Source organism: Mauremys mutica, chromosome 8 (assembly GCF_020497125.1).
Source record: "Mauremys mutica isolate MM-2020 ecotype Southern chromosome 8, ASM2049712v1, whole genome shotgun sequence".
NCBI classification, from domain to species: Eukaryota; Metazoa; Chordata; order Testudines; family Geoemydidae; genus Mauremys; species Mauremys mutica.
The window spans coordinates 9,063,583-9,084,711 of NC_059079.1; the positions used below are offsets into that span (position 1 = coordinate 9,063,583).

A 21,129-nucleotide genomic window follows, 5' to 3' on the forward strand; every position below is an offset into this window, starting at 1 on the left:
CCCATCCATTAGCCATAGGCCAAGAGAGCTTCAGGGTGGGAGACCACAGGATTGAACACTTTTTTTTTTCATTTTTTGCATTCTTCCTCTGGGCCTCCTGCTTCTCCTTTAGCTTATCTTGTATCCTGATCTATGCAAGGCTGCTAAAATTGGTCAGTTAATCATATCCATGCTGATGAAGGTTTGCATCTATGTTTCTCATTCTGCCAGGCAAGGGGTGAAAGGTGTCCAAGAGGGACTGGTATCCTTCTCTTAGATCTTACACTGAGGCCTTCTCTTGTGATGACAGGGAGGAATGTTGAAGTGAAATGTACTTGATTCTTGACACTGAATCCTCTTCATAGTAGTCTGAATAAGCAGATCAATCCCAAAATTGTGGAAATGAATGGGAAGTTAGGTTTTGGGTACTGACTAGACATTCTGTTTTCAGCCACTTCTGAGAGGAAAAAATTAAGAAACTTGCAACTGCTGTCTCTAAGATGAAGAATAGGAAACTGAGCCCCAGAGGCAGGTAGGCAAGACCAGCAAGAAAAAAAGGAGTCTGCAGATATTAATTAGCTCAGCTGTCTACTACGATGAATGATGGAGAGAGCAACCCAAACACTATGAAGCAGTGTCTTGGCAGAGAACTCAAACCAGTGAATCAGAAAAGCCACACATCCTTCCAGTGTGGCCTCCAGATCCATGCTGATCTTTGAAATAATTTAGACTCCAATCATAAAATGCCTGAAATATGTATTCCTGGGTCACGTTGAAGAGGCCAGGTACACACTCCAAGTTACCTTGAAGAATAGTCATACATCAAAGTCCTGTCTTGATACAATCAGGAAGATATTGTTGATACAGTGAGAGCAAACCCATCCTTTCCCCAGGAGTCATATGCCTCTGATAGGCTCCCAACCTTTATTGGCCCAGATAGGTGAAGGATGAACATGGTAGAACATCACAGTGCTGATAATCCACTGGACCAGCTGTGGATTGATAGTTTGATCTATTAATGAAGGGCAGAAAAGAGAAACTACAATTAATCTAAATATTATTTTTCATCTAACCTGTAGGATTTCAAAAGTGAAAGTTATTTTATTTTAGCTGATCATATGCACAGATAACCACACTACTATTTCACCCTGAAATGACTGCACTGGCTCCCAATGAAACTGGTATCCCCCTAAAATTACCTTTTGTTACTTAAACAATAGTAAAATGGCATCAGAAAAATCTATATTCTCACTGGGCTATAGCTAGGATAATACAGTGGGCAGACTTTAAAAAAACGTCTAGTGGTTTGGGAGATATTACTACTACTAGAGAAAGGATGGCACAGCAGTTAGCATACTAGCCTGGGCTATCGGAGACCCAGCTTCAGTTTCTGCTCTATCACTGATACCTTTGTCATCTTGGACAAGTAATTTAGCATCTCTGTCCTCAGTTCCCTATTTTTTAAAAATGAGATAATAGCAATTGCCTACTACAGAGGTGCGTTGTGAGGTGTCACTGGAGTTCGTACTCCATGGCACCCTCTAGCTCTTGGCCGGGTCCGATCTCTCACCTCATCTTCTCATCTGCAGTCTCACCAATCCAGTTATAACAGACTGAGACCTCCAGATGAACCCTGGATAGTCTGTCCCTTCCAGGGGTGTCAGAAAACACAACAAAACAAACAGATTGCCCCATGGGTATGGTAAAGCTCACATCCGTCAAAGAGGCTTTGAATCAACTGTGGCCCCAGCTGTAAGGCCCCACTGCTCTAGAACGCAAGCCTGCAGAGCTACCAGAAAGCTGACACCTCCAGTTGGCCACCCAGCAGCAGTTGTAACTAGTTTGCACTCCACTTCCCATGACCCACTGTGGACACAGACCATGCAAAGTTCCAGCTCAAAGGTTTGACAGACAGCAGCATCATGGCTCCAGATTGGCTCTCTGCTCTGTATAAGTCCCAGGGGCATTCCAGGTAGTGTCCAGGCAATGGTGCAGATCTCCTGTAGCTGACATGACCTTTCCCGCTCCTTGCTCCTGAATTCCTGGCTTTGACCTTGGCTTGATTTGGACTTTGCCTCCTGACTTGGACCCTAAAACCTCACTCAGACTCTGACCATTGGTATCAACCTGGTCTGGAACCCGATTACAACTCCGCAGCTACTCCAGCCTCAGGTTGGTCCCTGCTCTGATCCTTGGCCCTCACTGCCCTTGTTGGGATCCTGACACCAGCCAGGGTCACTAGATAACAAGGACAAGCATATCTCAAGTGGAAAAGCGTCAGGCCCTCCCTTCCTCCAGGGTGGAAGCCAGCTCTTGCTCTAGGAGCTGTAGACTGCGGATCTGCTCTCCTTCCTGGTCTGCCACCAACTGAGTGGGGTTTTCCTCTTTTAAGCTCCTCCTTCGAAATCTGACATCTCTCACAGGTGAAGTAGGGGGAGGGAGATGTGACTCTTGATGAAGGGGTTGGAAACTGGGTTGGGTAAATACATTATGATGCCAACATCATAACATTGTACAAAAACAAAGGAGACTAGAGTGACTGCAACAGCTATAGAGGAATTTCTCTCCTTAGTGTTACTGGCAAGGCATTCACATAAGCCACTCTTAAAAGCCTACAAGTTCTTGCTGAATGTGTATATCCAGCAAGTCAGTTCAGCTTCCCTGTCAGTAGATCAGCTATCAAGATGGTCTTCACACTACAGCAACTTCAAGAAAAGTGTCAAGAACAATGAAAACCTCTCTACTTGGCCAGCATAGATGTCAGAGGCTTTTGACTTGGTCTGCAGAAAGGGCATTTTCCAGGTGCTAGAGAATTGGTTGTCCTCAAATCTTCCTCAGTATGATTTGATCCTTCTGTGATAGTATGAAGGCAACAGTCCAGTAAGATGACGATCAATCTGACAGTGGTGTCAATCAAGAATGTGTTTTGGCACCAATCCTCTTCGGTATATTCTTTTCTCTGCTGCTTCATCATGCTTTCTCATCTAACACCAAAAGGTATATGCCTCCATGCAAGATCAATGGAAAACATTTCAACACTGCATATCTAAGAGCAAAAAGCATCATCAAAATCTGCTGATAAAAACTTATTTTCACTGACAACACAGTACTCACTGCACACAGTGAAAAAGAAATCCAGCAACTTTGCAATAGCTTTGTGCTAGCTTGTGATGAATTTGGATTAATCATCAGTCTAAAGAAGACAATGGATTACAGCACAAGGTGTGTTTGTCTGCACCAGAAGTTTCAATAGCTAATATCTCGCTAGAAGCAGTGCACAAGTTCCGCTCTCTGGGATTGACTATATCAGATAACTTAGCTGTAGATGACAAGCTTAATTCTCACATCAGAAAGGCAGCTACCGCATTTGGCCAACTGACCAAACATATATGAGATAACAGGAACCTATAACTGAACATCAAGATATGGGTCTACCAGACTTGCATTCTGAGCATATTATTGTATGTTGGCGACACCTAGACCACCTACAGCAGGAATGAGAGGAGGCTAGGCACCATCCACACCCACTATCTTTGCTTATTTCTAAATATCAAATGGGAAAGCCAAAATTCCTGACTCTTCAAGTATTTGATAAAGCAAAAATGCCAAGTCTAATCACTAGTCTCAAAACAGACATATCTGTTGGCTTGGCTATCTGCACTGGATGGATGAAGGATGCATTCCAAAGGATCTCTTGTATAAAGAACTTGCAGATGCTTCCAGGCTAGTGGGCTGACTTAGGCTCAGGTTTAAGAAGATTTGAAAGAGGGACGTCCAAACTTTTAAAATTAACTCTTCAAGCTGGGAGACACTGCTAGCAATAGGCTACATTGGAGTGCTATGGTGGCCAGAGAAACCAAGAGTCTGAAAAGAGGTGGTTGAGAGAAAGGAAAGCGAGAAGAGTAAGAGGAAAGCACAGCAAGCCTCAAGCACTAGCAATGCACTGCCTTCATCCTCTGGACCTGTGCCCTGTGTCTGCACTACTTGTGGCCAGGACTGCAGCTTGAGAACTGGGGGAGTGGGATAGCTCAGTGGTTTGAGCATTGGCCTGCTAAACCCAGGGTTGAGAGTTCAATCCTTGAGGGGGCCATTTAGGGGGTTGGACTAGATGATCTCCTGAGGTCCCTAATAATCTATGATTCTAAGACTTTTTAGCCACTAACAATGCTATGATAACTGAACTGCTTTGCCACTTACACCATAATTTTTCGAGATGGACAGATGCTTATTATTGTTACTAACTACATTAAAGATTGTGAGATACTGTACTCAGACACTATGGTGACTGATGCCATAAAAGTATCCTAAATAGTTCTGGTATTCACTCATTAAGTAAATACAACTCACAGCAAAATAATCTATCAAATAGAAGAAACTTTAAGCTCCTGGAGGCTGGAGTTTTGTTTCTTGAATTGTATTAAAAATGTCACTATACCTCTACTAATTATAATGCCTACACATATTTGTCACCATTCTTTAGCACAAAAAGTGAAAAACATTCTAAAAATGAAAGCAAAATAAGTAAAATTTCAGCTACATTTGTTTAACTTTCTGTGTCTACAGGTTTGATGTCCCTTACCTGTTCTGGAAAGACTTCTCATATCTTCTCCCTAATTCTGTAATATAATATGAACTGCTTTTTGCAAAGTTACGTTGTGTTTATTATCTAATAAAATATTTAATAAATCCTTCATATCTTGTAACCTACAGACCTATAGTAGTTTTAAGAGAGCTGGGAATCTCAGGTTTCAATAAAATGCCTTTATTTAATAACATCATCATAATAGGTAAAACAGGCTTCAGTCTCAGTGGGAACCCTTTAACTCTATCTATCTCCACATCTTCCCTTAGTCTACCTCCTGTTACATACCTGCTGGGTCCACAATTAATACCACAGGGCCATTTTAACATCAATAAGAATTTTATAATATTTACTGCACAGCAGATAGGAAATTCCAAGAGGATGAATTGCATTGAGCTATTACCTCTACTAAAATGGCACCCAAGGTTCTTACATGCTATTGCACCACACATGTTGCATCTTAATTGTTAACTAATGGTGTTGCATTTCTAGAAGGGAGCAGAATATTTTACCACTATGAATAATCATCTGAAGTATCCTATAATTCATCTATCATCTGCCTTCTATCAAATTGTCAAAATCCATACATTAAGTATGAATGTTGCTACCTCTTGCAAGGAATTAATTTTTTTAAAGTTTTAGAATAACTTTAATTCCATTTTCTAAAGAGCGGAATTAAACACTCATCTAATTATCAACATTTTAACTTCATAGAACTGGGTTCTATTGATCCTTTTCATTCCACAGTAATTTAACACAATATAATGAATTTCTCAGCTTATACCAACTAGTTTAATAAATTATACTGCCATTTTTTTATTCTAGAATCATAAACTTATAACAATTATCAAATAACAGTTTATATACTCTAAAGACACATACTCTACATTTATTAAATATAGTATTTAAGCACTTTCTGAGCCTTCATAGGAATAGTTTAAAAAAAAGGAGGATATTCTATGTTATTCACTGCATCACTTATGCTTTTTATATAATTTTAATCAAGGGATTTAAATAATTCAATTTAATATTTATCTAAAAACTGGCAGCCAGTATTCCACTCAGAGGGGCCTAATTCTTCATAAAAAGCTCATTTTATGAGACACTAGTAGTTTTGGCATTACCAGCACCTCTCACATAAACCATGCTGGAAACCATAGCTTAGCCTGCCAAATGCCTTCTGTACATATGGTGTTTAACAGTGCTGTGTGTGTCTGTAAGCTAGTAATAACAGATTTAAGCTAAAATTTGGAGTCTTATGCATACATGTAACACAAAATTTTAAAATATATTATGTAATATATATACACACACACATGAATCGAGTTAAAATTAATCTTTAAACTAACACCCTAAATATAACATTTGTAAAAATAATTTGTCTTTTAATTTGCAGTACATTCCTTGCACCCATTGATGTTAATGGCATAGATTCCATTAATTTGAATAGTTCAGGATCAGGCCATTAGAGTCCTAAATAAGACTTACATTTAAAGAAATGCAGACAGGTAAAATGGGGGCTGCAGGAAGCGGCGGTCAGCACATCCCTGGCGGGCTGCGCGACAAAGGTTGCCAATCCCTGGCTCAGATAATACTTAGCCCCTTCCATGAGTGCAGGGGACTGGACTAGATGACCTCTCAAGGTCCCTTCCAGTCCTACAATTCTATGATTCTATGTACTTCCATTCTGCAACAGAGATTTCAGCAAAATCATGCTCACCTTGGGCCTGACGCAAAGGTCACTGAAGACAATGAGAAAATTTTCATTGACTTCTGTGGACTTTGAATGAGGTCTCTTATTTACATTAATAGTCCCATTGACTTCATTGAACAATCCCACTGAAGTCAATGGGACTATTCACATTAGTAAATTAAGCTGTATTTGGAACAAATCTCTTTCTCAAATTTAAGATAGAATTTATTTATTTTTTGCAAAGATACAGAGTAATATTATAAATATTTGTACACTGTCAGTTCAGTAACATATACAGTAACATTGAGGGAGCTTACCACTTTCAAAACAGGCATCAAATATAAGATGTCCTTTTTTAGGCTGTCCATAGTAACCAGCTGGGAGAACGGCATATTTGCTTACATTCCCTGCTATGATATCATCACTTCCTAAGTCACTACCTGTTACAATAAAAAAAAGAAAATAAATATATGAGTATTAAACAGAAAACAAAACTATTTAAAAAGACTGAGGGATTTTTTTCCCCCAATGCTTTTGTATTTTCATTAACTGTGCATGTGCATCCATATACATGCACTTTCTTTTTAAAACCTATTCCGCCAAAATACTTGTTATCGATTATGTCATTTATTAAAGTTTCAAATATTAACAGGCACCACCAAAGAGTACATGTAAATTCCCCCTTTAATAAAATGGCCCAAAAAAATCAACTCTCCTTAAGAAACCAGAATTTCAAACAATACTGTATACTCTAACCAATGCCGTTGCTGTGAGTGCTGTGGTACATCAGTCCCCTCTGATGTTTGGTACTATATTAGGTTTACTGCACACTAGGGTGCAAGCACTGTAGACACTTCAAGCACTAGACTCTTGAGGCTCTGGCTTTTGGTAGGTTCACAAAAACGCTCTCACACTTTAAATAAACCAGATGATTTATTTACTAGAACTATTACATATAGTGCAAATCCCCAAGGAACAATTTCTTTAAGTTACAACACAAAATGAGGTAAACACAACCAACAACAGCCTCTAAGGGCAGTCCAGTACAAGGGTATGAAGGTGGGGCTCCTCAGGCTTAGTGCCAGAGATACTCACTCCAAGCCACCCTTCTCTTAGAGGCAATCATACAGTGGCTTGCAGATGTCTTGGCCTGAGTTAAATCTTTTGTCCAAATCCTGTGTCTGGTTCGGGCCTATCCCTACGCTGACCTTACCCGCCACCAGCCGTTTGCAGAACATTCACAAATATCCATGCTATAATGCAGTGTCCAATTTCCTTATGGTCCCCTCTGACAACACTGCCCTTTCCAGTGTTGTTGTGATTATGGAGATCTTCACTGGGTAGAGGTTGCATTGGTAGCACAATGTCCAGTAAAATGCCTGCAGGTTCATTACAATGTGTGTGATACAGTGGGCTAAATCTTACTCTCAATTACAGTGTTGCCAACTCTTATGATTTTATTGCAAGTCTCATGATATTCAACTTTTTCTTAAAGCCCCAGATCCTGGATTCATGTGATTAGGTGAGAATCTCATGACCCATGATTTTTAAGGCAATCTCATAATATTTTTTTAGGCCTGACTCATGATTTTTGAATTCTCAAAGTTGGCACTATGCGGTTACCTTAGTACAACCCGACTGATTGCAATGGGGATGCTATAAATTTTATTGAGAGCTGATTTTGGCCCAATATATTCTTTGCAGAAAAATACATGAATGCAACATTAATATCCAAAATAAACATATTTTAGATGATTATTTTTTTCCAAGGGAGCATAACTAAATCACATTGGTGTTAAATTTACACGTATAATCCCACACACATTAAATTAGTACATTCACATTTACAACCAGTGTAAGCTGAAAAGTATGTAACATATATCTGAAACCTGCCTATTGGAGGTAGAGACCCAGGGTACTAGCTCTGGGATCCAGGAAGAGGAGAATGCTGAGGTCCAGACAGCTAAGGGTCAAACAGTCCTGGATTGCTGATAAACTGAAGGTTCTGGATAATAGGGTCCGTAGGTCTAACCTGAAAGTCACCGGAAGGCCAAAGGGAACTGAAGCCCCATGCATGACACCCCTCCTTACTTCGAGAGTTCTCTGGACCCTTCCTGAGAGACTTTACTTTGGAAATTGAAAGGGCAGATTAAACTCCCATACTCAGTCTTCCTAATGGTGACAGACTGAAACTCGTAATAGTAAAATTGATGCAATACCAGGACAGAAAATCAATCCTGTGCAAAGCCTGTAAGGGCTGCAAACGGTCCTTTCAGGGAGTTGATATCTCTTTTTACCCTGATGTCTGCTTGGAAACACAGAACAAGTGGCAGTGTTTGCTCCAATTAGAAATATACTTTGCAGTAAAAATATTAAATCTGCCTCCTGATACCTTGCCAGACTGAAAGTATAGGATGGCTTCAAGCCTCAGCCATATAATGATCCAGATAGACCAGCTTGATCGCCAGTGGATTTTGAAATGTTGGAGAATGCATACCAAGTTTGACACCTTCTGTTGCACATACAACTGAATAGTCTTCAAATATGTGTAACCCCTTTGGGGTTTAGAGAGCGTGGCCCCTTTAAATCTTTTTCCTAAGGCGGGAGGGTGAGCAGTGAGAGAAAGGAGGAAAACTCAAAGGTGTGGCGCTGGAGCTCCAGAGAGAAGGGCTGCAGCAAGCAGGACCTCGCAAATTAAAGCAGCAGAAAACCTGCCTGAAGCCTGGGAAGGACAGGGTGGCCGATCGGGGACACCCCAGGATAGGAGCCAGGAGGAGCACTGTGCCAGGGAGAAATTGCCTGAGAAGAACAGGCCGAAGCTGGACCCAGTATCACTGCTGCCTGGAGCTGCATGGGGCTGTGAGTACTGGGGCTTGTGACTCTGCATTAGAAATAAGAAGGGAGGCTGCTAGCTAGTTAAGTGTGGAGGTGACCACTCTGTGTGGCTTTGCAGAGAGCAGCAGAAGAGGGCACCGGAGGGGTTTGTTGGGAAAAGTTCACTGGCGCCGAAGACAACCTAAAGTACCCAAGACTCACCACTGGCCCGGAACTTTGTTCAGGACTCCTGAACTGTGTGCACAGACACATTGCTCGGTGTCTCCCCTTTCAGACTGTGCTACCACTGCGCCTATGGGGCCTTGGTTTGGATGCAACCCTGTTTTACTGCTCCCCCTATATTTCCCCTTGTTGCTTTTCTCCTCTCATCCCTCTGTAAATAAATATTTCCCTTTCTTATATCCATTGTACTTTTCCAGTGGGTGGGTGTGTTCACTCTGGGGGGGGGGTTGAAACAGGTGCCCCTGGGGTTGAAGGAATTTTTCTTGCTGCATTCCTGCGCGCACCTTCACTTGGCCAGAGCTGCCTCCAGAGCAGACTCCATCTTGGCCACGAAGGCGCTAAAGTTACATATGCTTCTGTATGGGTATCAGTATATTATGGGCAACTATTTCTCAATGGTTCTTCTTTATTAATGATGGTTAACATCAGCTGTTATCTGCATCAACGTGATGAGGAAAAACTACTGTTTGTGACAGTAACTGGGAAAGGCACCAGAGAATAATTTACTATAATTGGTTGTTTTCTAAGCTTCTGTACTGAGTTTCTGGTTATACCTAAATATTCCTCAATGTAGCATATCTGCACAAGTTATGGCATTCTACCCTGACACAAGTGTGTCTGCTTGGCTTTGGAAGTAAAACCATTGACAACCTATCAAGGGCCAAAAGTTGCTCTCTTTCCTTTCTTCCCCTGCCCCTCAAAACGGCAGTACAGAAACTCTAGCTATGTTTCCTTGTAATCAGTTTGTCACCCTTCTTATCAGGAAATTTTCTCCTTTAGGAAGAAAGTGCTTTTTCATTCTGTTTATGGGTATGGGACTGATGTTACATATCCTTTCTTACATTGTTCCCGTTGCCTTGATGGACACTCCAAACTCTTATTATTGTGTATTGGGGGAGTCAGTTGCCAAAGCTCTTAAGGCAGTCCAGCTCCCTGAGTACATTTGATTTTGGTTTTTGCACTGAACTACATATACTTCATCTGTAGTTAAGTTTTTGACATACCAGCTATATTAAAGGTCTGGTTAAGAAATGTATTGATGATATTGTGAAATCCTCTTTGTTCCCACATACACAGGAGTTTTTTTCCTAAATCTTGTTTATATAGATATTACCAGTATGTAATAGTACTGTTCTTCTATTCTGTACCCAGTAGACAGAGAATTTACTCATCTCTTGCTGTACCCTCCCACACACCTTTTTCCTTTTCCCTTTCTTTTTCTGTATCCACTCTGCCCTAAGTTTCTTCTTGCATTACCCTGTTTTTAAACTCATAAGACTATGCAATTTTGAATGTTCATTTAAGACAAAACCTGGTTCATCAGCTTCCCCTCTCCTCTACTTTATTCTGATCTGTTATTTCCCCCATCTTCTTTCTCTCTGTTTTGTTTCTTTTCTTACTTCCTTAAATATTGCATCATTATTCAAAAATGAAAAAACCTTTTGTATAAAGTGTTATATTATATCACAGTAATAAAACTAATTTTAAACAGCATATAAAATTATACAAAATACTATAAGTAGACTTAACAATGGCTGCTGTGAGAACAGTAACTGAATTTTCTGACTTTTGTGCATTTTAATGCTTAGCCATAACATATTATTACCAGAGTTTTTTGCATTTGATTTCCTTGGTTTTGTCTTTAAAAAACAAAAAGGGAAAAATGAATATTAAAATAAACACATGAATATGAAGGATGCAAGATTGTTTTATACTATTTCATAAAAAATCAAAGTGGGGAGGGATTCTCTTTATACTATATTTCTATAAACAGGTTTTTTTGTTAAGGACTTTTTTGATGTAATTCAATACTTGTGCACCCAGTTAAATTACTCTCTCTCAAACATGTTGAAGCATGTAAGATGTTTGTTCCCAAACACAGTGGCAGGAGAACACAGTGGTATTTTTAATTTGAAGAATTTAGGGCAAAAGAAAACAAGGCAATGTTTATCTTATTTTCTAATGAAAGAAATAAATGGTATCTAAACTTTGCAATTATCTATTCACTCTTCTGACATTGGTGCCTCTTTTTTTAGTACTATTTAGATAACAAATCTTTAACAGAAAAACTATTTTTACATCAGAGAAAACTAAAATAAATATCTTTAAATGAAGAAGGCACATGATGAAATAATGTGATGATAATATCTTATATCACTCTGAAAAATAGGCCTGTTGAGGCTTCTAGAAATAGACTTTTGGTCTGCACTGATTTTTTGACATTTAAATGGGTTATGGGGATGATAAATGTGACATAAAGCTCAATTTGTTTTATTTTTATATTGAAAACTATTTCACACAAATGTTACAAGCAATTCATATTGGCCCTGAATGATGAAAACAGCTTATTAATTAAAATTGACCTTTACATACAAAAAATGTATTCCACCTCTTGAGCCAAAACACCTTAGCTGATGTTACAAATTATAGCAATGTATTAGTGACACCACAGTTAAAGGGTCTGTCAGGCTTTCCATTATAAGCCCATATTTTCAGGGTTTATAAATCCTATATAATATATAGAGAGAGATCCACGCTAACACTTGGCATATAAGTTCCTAGCTAGGGAAGAAATGTTATTCTCTTTGAGGGATATTAAGGGAGCAGAGGGGGAAAAAAATAGAACTTAAATCTATTTTTCCATTACCATCACTCAAAAAACAAAGATTAATGTTTCTAAATGAAATGTTGCATACTATTATTTCTTAACAGAATCTATTTGTATATACAATTTTTAAAGGGTATTTTTGAGAATTAATTACTGCCCATAAACATTCTGAGGCATTCAAACCCTTTTTGTTTGTATATAAAATTAGTTTTTGTACATGGTTTACTTACTATACTCTATAGAATGCAGTAGCACTGTTGATATTATTTTCCTCAAGATCGATAATCCACAGCTAAAAATAAAAGGGTAGACTTTGTTCCACCTCTATATGAGAATAAAAGAAAGTAAAGGAAAAAGCATCATGAGGTTAATTAGATCCTGCTTCTTCGGTACAAGTGCAGGAGTGAGAACAGGGGCTATATTTCTAATATTGCCAGCTGTGAGCAAGTGGGCAGGGAGATTGGGGAGCAGATGGAGCTATGGATCCTCCTCCATGTGTTGGCCAACATACACAGGAATCTGCATCTTGTAAAGACCTGATCAAGCATGCTCCCCTCCTCCAGTGGAAAAGGGAAGCTATGGAGGAATTGTGCCTCAAAAAAGTACATCCTCCTCCTGAAGCTGTGAAACTATGTGCTGTCCCACACACAGGACTTTGATAACATTTTAAAATGCTTTTCTGGTTTGATCCATAACCACAGAACATTGAAAACTCAAGGTGCATTAGTCCTTGGTACACTTTGACATACACTACCTTGAATTATTCTCCTAGTGCATAAAACTGCATTTTAGTTTATACTAAACCACCATTATACTTAAACCTAGCATGCCTAAACTATATTCCTGCTTATCTCCTTATCTCCTTGGATTGTTATGAAGGAGCTGGACCAGTGACCTAAAAGCTTGTACTCTGCGCTACTATGTGGCAAACACACATAGGTGTCTGGTCCTGGTCTCATGCACTATTGGTCAGCAGATAAGTTGGAGTGGGGTCACAGTGTTGCTGCACTTTCAGGGTGTGCTTAGCATTCCTGTTATCAAGATGGAATGCAGTGACTGTTGTTTTGTGACATGTAGCCACTTATTGCTCAGCATCGTTCATAGCAGGTGTAGTGTTTTGAGGCAGGGGACGATCCTTGCAAGGTTCAGCATCAGGCCTTTAATTCAGACCATATCATAGGCCGATGACAAGTCTATAAAGGCTGTGCCAGTCTTTGATTTCCTCTGGAATTTGGCCTCAGTGTACATTACAAGGTCCAAAACTTGGTCGCAGCAGCTGCATCTAGATCAGAATCCCGTTTGTTCTTCAAGGATTACTGACTCAACGAGAGACTGCTTCTCTGGAGCATGATACATTCCAGGAGTTTGTAGGTCATGCACAGGAGTGATATCGGCTTATAGCTTCCCAGGTCATTGGTCGGCTTGCCCAGTCTGAGTATGGCAATGATTATTGTCTCCAACCAGGCTTTTGGGATGCATCTGGATTCCATGGTTTTGGTGAAGAGTTTTGCCAGCCATTGGACTCTCCAGAGGCCTAGTTGATGAAGAAATTCTGGTATGGGCCAGAAGTAGCCACACTGGACTTGTTGATATCCAACTGAACACTGCAATGTGGTGCATCACTGGAATCCTCAAGTTGACGTCAACACCTTGGCTGTCAGTGCTGTCACACATTGCTCCCCAATCCATTCACCACGATGCCTCAACCCTTCAGGAATTCCAGCGGATCATGGAAAACAAACATCTCTCCATCCACCAGGACCTTAACAATATCCCTCACCATCACTTGAAGTCGCATAAGGCCTTACGGACCCACGTGTTCAGGGGCTGCTCCAGGCATCAGCACGCCAAGCGTGTGCTTGGGGCGGCAAGTCACTGGGGGCGCTCTGCCGATCGCCGTGAGGGCAGCAGGCAGGCTGCCGTGCTTGGGGCGGCAAAATGCCTAGAGCCACCCCTGCACGTGTTTAACCTTTGCCAATGCAATTTCAGCTCTGATGAAGCTTGAAAAGGCGTATGGAGTTCACAAGAAATCACAAACGCCTTGTGAAAGACCCAACTCAGAAGATCCATGGCTTTGATCGCCCATGAAGCTCTTTGGCAACCTATACTGCTTCCACATTAATCATGGCAGATGTGGATACTTGCTGCACAACTGGAAAATGGGACCAAAACAGCTACAACACCACTGCATACTGAATCTGCTAGAGTTAAAAGCTACCAAATTCACATGGTGATATAACAACTTACTCTATTTTCTAAAAATTGAAGTTTCCAGAGAAAGTTGCCTCTTCAACAAATATAGCTAATCTCTGAATAGTGTAAACAATAACCCATTTCCAGCTGTGACAAATTTCAGACTTCATGGAGTTAGCAGCTAGGGGCTATGCTCATGCTATATGAGGTAGATGATAAGCATGGATGCATCACTGTAAGTTTAAGCATATATATAAAAAAGAGGGTGATGAATTTGCCAAAAGAAGCTGCACCACTTTTAGCAGTCAGAATTCTGGACACAAAAGCAAGATAGGCAATCAGAAAGGTGGAGATGAGAAGAGGAGGTAACAATAAATCACATTGCTGAACCCTGGAGGGGTGCCCTTCCAAATACACCTCTACCTTGATATAACGCTGTCCTCAGGAGCCAAATAATCTTACCACGTTATAGGTGAAACCGCGTTATATCGAATTTAATTTGATCCACTAGAGTGCTGCTTTACCAGGTTATATCCGAATTCGTGTTATATCAGGTGGTATTATATCGGGGTAAAGGTGTATTACAGCTACGAGAGGCAATCTCCTTAGCTCATCATCCTATCCCATCCTAATTTTAGAACACAAATTAGGGCATTTTCTTTTATTACTGATTGCAGCTTTGTCTCACCAGCAAAACAGAGCTGTTGCTGCTAAATATGTGTTCTGTTTCTACACTGTGCTGAGCAGAAAATATAGTCCCTCAATTTGACAGGCTACATTCTAGCTCTATTTGTTCTGCAAGGTCAAATATATATCTCTACAGTGACCTCCACAGATTTCATGGTAATAAGCAAGTTCACTGCAGTTTCAGTAGAGAGTATGTATCATTACACTAGTCTTGCTTGTGTCTGTTCAGGTTGGTTTTGACCAAGCTGAATGCTCTGTTTTGGGTGAAACTGCTCCACAAACGGACTAAATTCAGATTATACTGAGTCAAGCCCAATTCTCCCCCAAAATCCATAGAATGCATGGTAGTAGTGCATATATAATTTTACTTAATGGCTTCCCTAATAGATAAGGTTTGGAATAACACTCACCAATAGACAAAATGTAATGATTTTGAGACCCAACTTCTGACTTTACATTATAGTCATTCAGCCAAGTCCATTGGCGGGTTTCAGTAGCTCCTATAAATAACATTTCTCCACATGAAGACTGATTTGCTCAGCTCTTGGATTGATGATAATTAAGGCCTGGTCTACACTAGGACTTTAATTCGAATTTAGCAGCGTTAATTCGAAATAACCGTGCACCCGTCCACACCAGGAAGCCATTTAGTTCGACCTAGAGGGCTCTTTAGTTCGAATTCGGTACTCCACCCCGACGAGGGGAGTAGCGCTAAATTCGACATGGCTATGTCGAATTAGGCTAGGTGTGGATGCAAATCGAACTTACTAGCTCCGGGAGCTATCCCACACTGCACCACTCTGTTGACGCTCTGGACAGCAGTCCGAGCTTGGATGCTCTGACCAGCCACACAGGAAAAGTCCCGGGAAAATTTGAATTCCTTTTCCTGTCTGGACAGTTAGAATCTCATTTCGTGGTTGGACATCGGGGCGAGCTCAGCAGCACCGGCAGCGATGCAGAGCTCTCCAGCAGAGGAGTTCATGTAATCTCTGAATAGAAAGAGGGACCCAGCATAGACTGACCGGGAACTCTTGGATCTGATCGGAGTGAGGGGCGAGGAGTCTCTGCTTTCGGAGCTGCGCTCCAAATAACGGAATGCAAAGACCTACGAGAAGGTCTCCAAAGCCATGAGAGACAGAGGATACAGCCGGGATGCAACGCAGCGCCGCGTGAAAATCAAGGACCCCAGACAAGGCTACCAAAAAAACAAAGCGGCAAACGGACGCTACGGAGCCTGCCACCAGTGCCCCACCAGTGACCATGGACTCTGACGATGGGACAGTGTCGACGGCCAGTTCCTCGGCGATGTTCGCGGACGGGGAAGATGAAGAAGAGTTTCTGGAGGACGAGGCAGGCGACAGCGCTTACAACGCTGGTTTCCCCGACAGCCAGGATCTCTTCATTACCGTCATGGAGATCCCCTACCAACTGTCCCCGGCCATTAACCCGGATCCTGAATCAGGGGAAGGAGCAGTCGGTAAGTGCTTTAACCATGTAAACTTTTATTCTTAATATAACAGGAATCTGAAGTATGTGAAAAGGAGGTCTCTCTATATATGGGGATAGAACAGAAATCCTCCTGGGAGATCTCCACGAACCTCTCCTGGAGGTAATCGAAAAGCCTCCGCAGGAGGTTCCTGGGGAGAGCTGCCTTATTGGGTGTTCCGTGGTAGCACACTTTTCCGCGCCAGGCTTTCATGAGGTACTCAGGGAGCATTGCCTCCCCGAGCACGGCTGCATAGGGCCCTGGTTTGTGCTGGCTTTCACGCAGCATGCGCTCTCTATCTCCTTCAGTGACCGTCCTCAGGGTGATCTCGCTCGGAGACTCCTGCATGTAATTAGGGGAATTACTGTAATGTTACGCCTGGTCCAAAGTATTTTTAAAAAATCTCCGGACAGACGGCATAGCAGAGACTCAGCACGCTGCTGCGTGACGAGCGTAATGGAAAGCCAAAGAATCAAATGGACGCTCATGGAGGGAGCGGGGACTGAGGACGCAAGGTATCCCACAGTTCCTGCTGTCTCCGAAAAGGATTTGCATTCTTGGCTGAGCTCCAAATGCTTCTACGGTCAAAAACAGTGTCTGCGGTGGGTCAGGGCATAGCTCGGCAATTTACGCAGCCCCCCAACCACCCCAGAAGTTAAAGGGAAAACAATCCTCTCTTGACTCTTTTACATGTCACCCTATCTTTACTGAATGCTGCAGATAGACGCGATGGTGCAGCACTCAACACCAACATCCTTGCTCCCCCCACGCTATGGACGGCTGATGGTGCAATACGACTGGTATCCGTCGTCGTCATCATCAGCCTATTGGCACATGGGGCAGTGCAAAAGGACTGGTAACCATGCAGACTACCATCCGTTAGGTCGATCAAGGGCGCCTGGCCCTAATTTTTCCTGGAAGATGGTACAATATGGCTGATAACCATCGTCATCATCGCCACAGGGGGCTGAGCTTCATCAGCCCCCAACCCTTCCTGTGTAAAGAACAGATTCAATTGCCCCTGGACTAGCAGCAGGATGCTGGGCTCCTCTCCTCCACACTCCTTAATGTCCTATCTGGACTATCATAGCAGCTGGAGGCTGCCTTCCACTCATTTCTCACTAACAAGTCACTGTGTCTTATTCCTGCATTCTTTATTACTTCATCACACAAGTGGGGGGACAATGCTATGGTAGCCCAGGAAGGCTGGGGAAGAATGGAATGAACAGGTGGGGTTGTTGCAGGAGCACCCCCTGTGAATAGCATACTGCTCATAATCTATGCAGGATCTGACACAGAGCAGCTGTGCTCTCTGGTTCTCTGATACAGTGGTTCTCTAGTACACTTGCCCTTATTCTAGGCAGGACTGATTCTATTGTTAGATACCAAAAAGGAGGGATTGACTCAGGGAGTCATTCCCAATTTTGGCTTTTGCGCCCCTGGCTAAGAGCAGCCAGGGGCACTTATGACAGCAGCAAATGGTGCAGTGCAAAAGGACTGCTAACCATGCCCATCTTATTACCAATTTATGGTGTGGTAGATGGTACAATATGGCTGGTAACCATCTCTGCTGTCATGCAAAAGCAGAAGCATGCTGCTGTGTAGCGCTGCTGGACCGCCTCTGTCAGCGGCATCTAGTACACATATGGTGACAGGCACAAAAGGCAAAACAGGCTCCATGGTTTCCACACTGTGGCGTCTGCCAGGGCAATCCAGGGAAAACGGGCTTGAAATGATTGTCTGCTGTAGCTTTCCCGGAGGAAGGGATGACTGACGACATTTACCCAGAACCACCCGCGAAAATGGTTTTTGCCCCATCAGGCACTGGGATCTCAACCCAGAATTCACAGAGACAGATTAGACTGTGTTCATTCTTCGCAAAAATTTATCTTGGCAAGGAATTCACTCCCTTTTTCCCATCACACAGCTTGGACTGTCTCCAGACCCGCCACAGCATCCCCCTCACAGAGGCTGGCAAAGATTAAAATAAAAAGACACGGGACGAGATGTTCGCTGAACTTATGGGGTGCTCCCGAGACGACGCGGACCAGCAGAGCCAGTGGAGGGAGATCCTCTCTCTGTACCAGCGCTCACTCAGCGAACGGGAGGAGAGGTGGCGTGAGGAAGACAAGCAGGCGACTCAAACGCTGCTTGGACTAATGAGAGAGCAAACGGACATGCTCCTGCGCCTTGTGCATGTTCTGCAGGACCTCCGGCAGGAGGACAGAGCCCCCCTGCAGTGTATCTGCAACCGCCCTCCCCCGCCACAAAGTCCCATACCCCCCTCACCCAAAATAACCAGAAGGAGGGGCGCCAGAGGCCGTGTAAACTGTCACTGCACCCCAGCAGAGTGCTCAAGTACCCAAAAGCTCTCATAGCCTACATTTTGAAAAGTCCTTTCCTTCCCGCCTCACCCAAGCCCCCATCCCAGTTTCATCCCCTAACTGTCTAGTTGATAATAAAAAATACTTTTCTGTTAAGTACTGTTTCCGTCACGTTCTTTTAGAGGAGACTGTGTTTGAAGGGGGGGAAGGGGGTTGGTAATTTGACAGGACAATCACCTTTACCAGGGTACAGACATGGGGGCAGGATCAGCAGCAGGTCACACACACACTGCAGTCAGTACGCACCCTGGTCGGTATGGGAGGTGGTTTGCAGGTTCTGTGTGGGTGGGGGGGGTACGTGACTTTGTAGCGGGGGAGGGGGGTCACATCTCATGCAACGGTCCCTGTCCTGGACCACAGAGCCACACAGCAGAGGAATCTGTATCCGTCCTCCCCGCCAAAAGGCCACATAGCCCCCGCACACAGAGTCCCAAAAAGGAGGGATGGCAGGCTCCATTGAAACATCCAGTCCAGCACTGCAGACCGCTCTGGGAGCAGGAGCCTGTCATTCCTCGAGTTTACAGGCGGTCTTTACATCACTGCACACCCTACCCAGCACAGTCCCTGTCCCAGTTTCAACCCTGTAACGCAAAGTCATCAATAAAGAAACCTTTGTAAAGTTACAGTGGAACATGTATTTTATTTTTAAACGTGTGTTGGAAGTTGGGGAAGCGGGGTGGGTGGGGTATGTAACTGCAGATGCTAGTCAACAGTAACTTGGTAAAGAAACAGGGGCAGGTTCAGCTTCTCTGTAAAGAAACTGAACAGTCACAGGTCACGCTCCTCACTGCTCGCTGGTACTTAAAGAGTTCCTTGTCGCTGTGCAAGGCGCCTGCACAGAGCTTCACGAGCCAGGGCATTAGCGGGTAGGCTGGGTCCCCGACGATCACTATAGGCATCTGCCCATCCCCAAGACTTATTTTGTGGTCCGGGAAGAAACTACCTTCCTGCAGGCGTCTAAACAGACCAGAGTTCCTGAAAACAAGCACGTCATGAACTTTGCCTGGCCACCCAACGTTGATGTTGGTAAAACGTCCCCCATGGTCCACCAGTGCTCGCAGCACCATTGAAAAGTAGCCCTATTTCTCAGCAGCTGACTGTGGAAGAGGTGGACGATAAAGTGCGAGGAGTTGACAACGGCCATAACTGCAGCGGGATCCGTGCTCAAAGTGCTGTGGCGCCCGCGCTGTCACTGAGCAGAAAAGTGCACGAACAGATTGCCCGCAGGCGCTTTCAGGGAGGGAGGGCGTGATTGACGGTTCAATGATGACAGTTACCCAAAACCACCCTCGACACATTTTTTCCCCCAGCAGGCATTGGGGGCTCTACCCAGCATTCCAATGGGCAGCGGGGAGTGCGGGAACTGTGGGATAGCTTCCCACAGTGCACCGCTTCAAAAGTCGATGCTGGCCCCGTTACTGTGGACTCAGACAGTTGAATTAGTGTATTTAGTGTGGATACACAAATTCGACTTCATAAGGTCGATTCCACAAATTCGAATTAAGTAGATTCGAAATAGTCTTGTAGTGTAGACGTACCCTAAGACATGCAGAATTATCTCTCTGTAATGGTGGCTTTCTTCTCTGGCTATAATAAAGCCACTGAGCACTTCTGGATTTTTCTGGGCACTTCTAGCAGTATCCTATGCTGTGTGTGCAGAAGCACAGGTGATTCCAACAAATGTATACCTCTTACCCAGTTTGGTTCTCCCTTTCTTTGGATCCTTAACATAAAAGATGTAAAAAATATGTGGTTTACAGAAACACTGCCAAACAAGAGGAATTACTACTGTTGATACCAGTTCAGCATGGCACAAGGACATTGTAATAATTCTGCAGCCTAGCCAGATGTAGCCAGGAACTAGAATTCCAGTTCTACTGGCATCACAAAATGTTGGGAGAAGGAAAAAGAAAGAAAAATAACTCTCTCCTGGATGACTGTTTATGGTGCAACTAGGTTTTTCAATGTAGAAACTTAAAGATACAATGTGATAGGAAGCAATGTTGTTTTGAAATATAGTGAATTTGTAGCCACTGTGATCTGAAGAAAACAAAAGAAATGCTGTTAAAGCTGCAATTCCCAGGACGTGAAAGAGTTAGGGTAAGTACGTGGCAGTACACTCACATGCCCATATTTACTTGCCATGCCCATACCCCCAGCATTTTCTATTTCTAAAGTCAGGCAGAGCAAGAATTTATCAGACCAATCTGAGATGTGCAATCTTCACAATATATTGTTTCCTCAACTAGTCCGCTTTTGCAGTTTACCCAAAACGCTGACTTTCAAGAGTCGGTCTCAACATTGTAAGAAGTTACCTATATATAAGTAGGCATGACTACAACAGCAGAAACAACAAATATACTTTTGTGTGATCAGAACAATCTAATGAGAGTCTGCAAGATCATTTTATATTTATAAAATATAAACAGGATGGAAACTGCTATTGTAAAGCCAGCCCCC

At 42.8% G+C, this 21,129-nt stretch overlaps 1 protein-coding gene across 8 annotated transcripts in view; it reads right to left on the reverse strand.

Annotated features, from left to right (window-relative positions):
• AGBL4 (AGBL carboxypeptidase 4) overlaps nucleotides 1-21,129 on the reverse strand; it is a 1,358,157-nt gene that overhangs the window by 1,320,882 nt on the left and 16,146 nt on the right. For 3 of the 8 annotated variants that reach the window (XM_045028065.1, XM_045028067.1, XM_045028072.1), the window contains exons 2-3: nucleotides 6,572-6,694; nucleotides 902-991 (exon numbers count right to left, since the gene is read on the reverse strand). In XM_045028065.1, the coding sequence (XP_044884000.1) occupies nucleotides 902-991; nucleotides 6,572-6,694 (213 nt within the window). Of the gene's footprint in view, nucleotides 1-901; nucleotides 992-4,558; nucleotides 4,596-6,571; nucleotides 6,695-21,129 lie in introns of all 8 variants that reach the window. The other 5 variants (XM_045028068.1, XM_045028069.1, XM_045028066.1 and 2 more) reach the window with 3 other exon arrangements.